Source organism: Phytophthora sojae (genome assembly GCF_000149755.1).
Source record: "Phytophthora sojae unplaced genomic scaffold PHYSOscaffold_18, whole genome shotgun sequence".
NCBI classification, from domain to species: domain Eukaryota; phylum Oomycota; class Peronosporomycetes; order Peronosporales; family Peronosporaceae; genus Phytophthora; species Phytophthora sojae.
This window is the reverse complement of record NW_009258132.1, coordinates 419,379-424,280: the sequence shown is the minus strand read 5'-3', so window position 1 is coordinate 424,280 and position 4,902 is coordinate 419,379. Positions and strand designations below refer to the sequence as shown.

The 4,902-nt window shown below is 52.1% G+C and overlaps 1 protein-coding gene across 1 annotated transcript; it reads right to left on the bottom strand.

Moving 5' to 3' along the window:
* Positions 1-4,181: 4,181 nt before the first annotated feature.
* PHYSODRAFT_342596 (hypothetical protein) lies at positions 4,182-4,883 on the bottom strand (the record flags this gene model as incomplete). Its single annotated transcript, XM_009541085.1, has 4 exons — positions 4,182-4,398; positions 4,440-4,501; positions 4,563-4,794; positions 4,855-4,883. 4 exons carry the CDS (start codon positions 4,881-4,883, stop codon positions 4,182-4,184), a joined length of 540 nt encoding a protein of 179 aa, XP_009539380.1.
* Positions 4,884-4,902: the final 19 nt, after the last annotated feature.

The window sequence follows — 4,902 nt, the reverse complement described above, 5'->3', positions numbered from 1 at the left end:
TATGGGGCTTGCATGGGTCAACGTAACTGTGGAGACGATGCCGAAGCCGCTACAGCACTTACATTTGGTAGCAATACTGGAGTAAATCTAAGTACCGTATGTTACCGTTGAACGCTTTGAGTACTCGTACTATTCATGACTCTGTGTAATTACACTGTATTCATCCCGCGCTCGATATCCGATGCATTTTGCACGGTACCTTGTCAGCACAGCTACGCTGCATTCCGCATGGCGGGCATTGAACCTGCACCGGTGGGTTCAAACTCCACCATACTAACATCACATACAACGATGAGTCGAACCACCCCATACAAAGCCTAGTACGTTCGGTCCCTTTGAACACTTCGAACATGGCCATACAAATAACAATATATTCGGTCCAATGGCTCAAGCGAGACCGATGCATGCAAACCAGTTAGAGATCTTTGCCGTGAAGGAGCCACTGGTACGCTAGCTGAGCTCGTCCACCACCACATACCCAATGCCACGAAAGCGGAAGCAGCGGTCGAGCACCTGCGAGCCCACAGCTAAGCGACAACAATCACGACGCTCGGGTCTTATCTCACCTTCAGCTCCCACCGGTCTAGGTTCGATCCGTTGCTTACCTAGCGCTCGAGCAAGGTATCATATTGAGGCGTGTCCACCGGCATACAGACCTCGCGGATGACCATGTGATGTTTGGATCTGTTTGGCGAGTTCTAAGTGCGGCTGGTTGGAGTTCAAAGCGTCCAACAGGGCGAAGCTTGAGTGATCTGTACCGCTATATCCCTCCCGGTGGTGACTCGAATGGAACAGAGGGTATCGACTATTATCTGGGTGAACGAGCGCTTTTGGAGCACTATCGGCGGACATTGGTAGTGGAGGATGGTGATACGGATGGTGCCCTGTCCAGGCGACCCGATGACGAAATTGATGTCGACCAAAACAACGTTAATATATGTGGGGCTGGCGATGTTGGTCTCAACGCGGCAGATGATGTACGTGGTAGTAGCGGCGGAGTTCCTGGAGCGAGTGCAAACGACGTTGATTGTGAGAAAGCCGCGCTTCCGGGAGTAAGCTGTCACGAATCGGTGTTTGATGGTGCTGCCAGCACCTATCAGGATTATGATGGTGCTGCCTCTGCTGTATCTACACCGCCAACATCAGCGCGCGTCGTACCCGTACATGCAGCAGCTACGCGAGACCATTTACTCCAGCTAGATCACCACGCACCCACCGCATCGTCTGGTACATGTGCGCAATGTACAGTCTGCAATATGGAGTGTTCAACCGAGCGCAGTTGTACCTGGTGCAAAAAATTTCTCCATCACTTCTGCTCTCATGATGTCTGCGTTTCGTTGAATATCCCAGACCCTAATGGTGGATTCGCCAAGGATTTCGGTGATAGCAGCTATTGCAGCACGCTTTGCAACACAAACGCTACAAAAATGAACTTGGTGGACCAAGGGAGAAGTGATGAACGACCCAATGCCCTACTTGACCTCCCCGCGAGTGTTTTGACGCCAAGTATGGCTCCGTCGGAACCTGCAGAGACCAACGCCGCCACACATCCTGCTAAAAATTGCTCGGGGGCAGCAAAACCTAAGCGAAAAAAGCGCGGTCCTGCCGAACAATCAGCTCCAAAGGCACCCCGAAGCGAAAACCAAGGTGCGCAACGGAAAACGAAAAGCAAGAAGGCACCTACCAAGGCCAGTAAACCCAAGGCTGTGGCAATGAAAGAAGAGTTGATTCGCCGAGCACATGCGGCTGCCGAAAAATTTGTTGATGCTAGCGTAGCATTTTCACCGGCTGATGAGGAGTGGATGCCGCTCAGTTTGTAACGCGACGTTGGCGCAGCATTTTTGATTAGTGTGGTGACTCGCTACAGCCTGGCAAGCGAAAAATATGCTGACAATGTTAGCGTTCCTCACGACAAATTTCAGGTTCAATGGACGTGTACTGCTTTTCAAATAAAATATCACGTTCACCATGTTTCCGAAGCCATCATCACCCGTGGTATCCGCCAGTTTGCCAACATGGAAAAAGACAAACTTCAATTTGGAGAGTCTTGGACGTCCCTGTGCAACATGGTCCCCAAACTATCAAACATTCCTGCACTGACAGATGAATTTGAGGAGATGGACGAGCGTTGTTATCGTGAGTGGTTTGCGTTTCGCGGGCGGAAAGAATTGCAGCGCCCTTTGTGCCCTGGTGAAGTCGAAGAGATAGCGTCAATGACATTTTCACCCACAGCACCGCTTGGCAAACCGTCAGGGCTATTTACACATCCGGATGGGATCCTCTGGTACATGACTCTGTTCGACAAGGGTGAGATGAGAAATTACTGGGTGGACGACGAGGAAGCAACTATTTTTTCCTGGAGCGCGTACTACTAGTTTGAAGTCAATTATGACATGGCGAAGATTCCTGTACATCCGTAAGAATTTGAGTTTTCGTTCCAAGGTGTCTACCTCCGACATCAAGCGCGGTCCTGTAGCTAGAATACGACCACTCATGAGCATTCTGAAATCGCGATGCCTGCGCCATGTTGAAGTCGGTCGAAACGTGGCTGTTGATGAGGCCACAATTGCCTGCCGATCCCAGTACGCCCGCCACATTATAGTCTTCAACCCACAAAAACCCACCGGAAAGTATCATTTCAAGTTATACGTGTGTTGCTGTTCTACCTCGTGGTACGCGGTGAGTTTCAAGTTGCACTGCTCCAGTGAACTCGATGATCGGCTGGACGGTGTAATTTCACGCTCAGAAGTGCAGAAATTCGCTGATCTAACCGCGAAGTCGTCTGAAATCCGCTCTCACGTCATGGCGGTTACTTCATCTTTGAAAGGATCCAGTCGCATTGTAAACACGGACAACTTCTACACTTCCTGTTTGCTGTTGAAGACTTTACGATCGATTGGTCTCTATGGTCGTGGCACTGTACGCACATCTAGCAAGCATTTCCCTCATTTTACGATGATTCTTAAGGAGGACGCGAAGCCGCGAGGCTACATGAAGCAAGGTGTATGCTTAGAGAAGCATATTGTCGCAGCTAGTTGGGTGGATGGCTCAATTGTCAATGTCGTGTCTAATGCCGATGCTTCGACCACATCAACTGTGCATCGTCGTATAAATGAATCGGGTGTGGCTTTCACTGCTCCTACTTGCGTCGGCGAGTATAATTCAGCGATGCAAGGTGTTGATCGGCTCGACCAACTGCGTGCACGATTTTCTCTAGCCGATGGCCACTCATTTCAGAAGTGGCATAAAAAACTAGCGATGGTCATGCTTGATATAGCCAGGTGCAATGCCTACATTTGCGATAGTTTGGCGCGTGGTGAGAGCGAGGAGTCTCGTTCGACGGGAGGTACAGCCCAAACGAGGTCAAGGGCCCGCGATAGTCATCGCGCATTTGTGGCATCACTGGTTCGAGAACTGTTCAATGGGGACTGGAAGAAATCTCTGGATAGGGAACATGGAATGATGTATGCTGCAAAGCCGACAACGACAACAATGCCGATGACGACCCAAACCGCGGCATCGACAGATGTATCCGAGTCTTCGGGCGATCACGCACAAACATGTGTTGCAAGAGCGTCCTCGGAGGTGCTTCAGGGAAGGAGTCGCTCAATGCGGAAATGCACTGTGTGCAAGTTCGAGGGCAGAGATCCTACCGAGAAAACCGACTACTGCGAGACCCATCGAGTTGCGTTGTGCAAGCGCACATACCCTGTTGACCCTACGAAGCAGCATCTGTGCCAACAGCAAACTTGGACTTGCTGGCAGAAATACCATTTGTTTTACTTGCCGAAGCAAGTGTACACTGTCGACGGCAACTTGCGACGAACCTCTCCAATTTATGTAGCTAACCGTCCATTTCTGAAGGCCCGCCAAGACCAAAAGAAGGCTAACGCAGCCACCAAGGCGTAACCTCACATCATTTTTTCAAGATAGTCAAAGTCAACTAACCATTTATACTTCACTGCACTAAGTCACACCTATTCCATCTGCCCCCGCTAGTCTTGATGCCGTAAATGCGGATTTAGCTCGTGGCTGACAACATACTGCTTTACCACTGGTGCACCATAGCGGCAAGCTAACCACACTCCGCTGCGTATAATCCGACAGGATGCTATTAGAAATTCCACGCGCCTCCAAGCCGAACAATAACTCCCAACTGTGTATATGTCAGCGAAGACGCCTCAGACCACATCCAGCACGGCCACGTTCGCCACCACCACATCTGAGGTCATGCTGCTGACGGCGCTGCCACGGCCGCTGCCCTCGCTGCCCGAGTCGCCCGCTACCATTGCGTCCGACTCCATGCTGACGAAGTTGCCTCCGATCTCCTCCCGTACGGACACGATCTCTACAAAGGACGTCATGCTGTTGATGCCGCTGACGGTACTGCTGGCACCTCTACAACGGTCTCCTTCCGCACTGTCGATGCATTTGCGCACGCGGTCTGGTCACCGGTCACATCCTTGCCAACCTCCGTGCCAGTGGAGGCACCCACGACCACCTCCAGCACGACAACGGTCACGCCCAAGCGTCCGTGGTCATGATGTTGCCGGCGCACACACGGCGCTGCGACCGCCGTTATGCTTGCTGCCCGAGTCCCCCGCCACCATCGCGTCCGTGTCCGTGTCCATGTCGGCGGAGACGCCCCTGACCGCGTCCTCCAAGGCCACGGTCACCTCCATCGTGTCCGAGACCCTGCTGCCGATGTCGCTGGCGGCACTGCGGCCGCTACTTCCGGCGGCGACCTGTGTGCGGCTGCCGCTGGCGTTGTGCTCGACGATCGCACCCGTGCCCCTGGGGACACAATAGTGTTGATAGATATACTACAGAAGACACAATAGCGTGGGGTTTTACCTATCCCTATTAGCTGTATGATTGGTCATAAACGGCGAGGAAACTGCC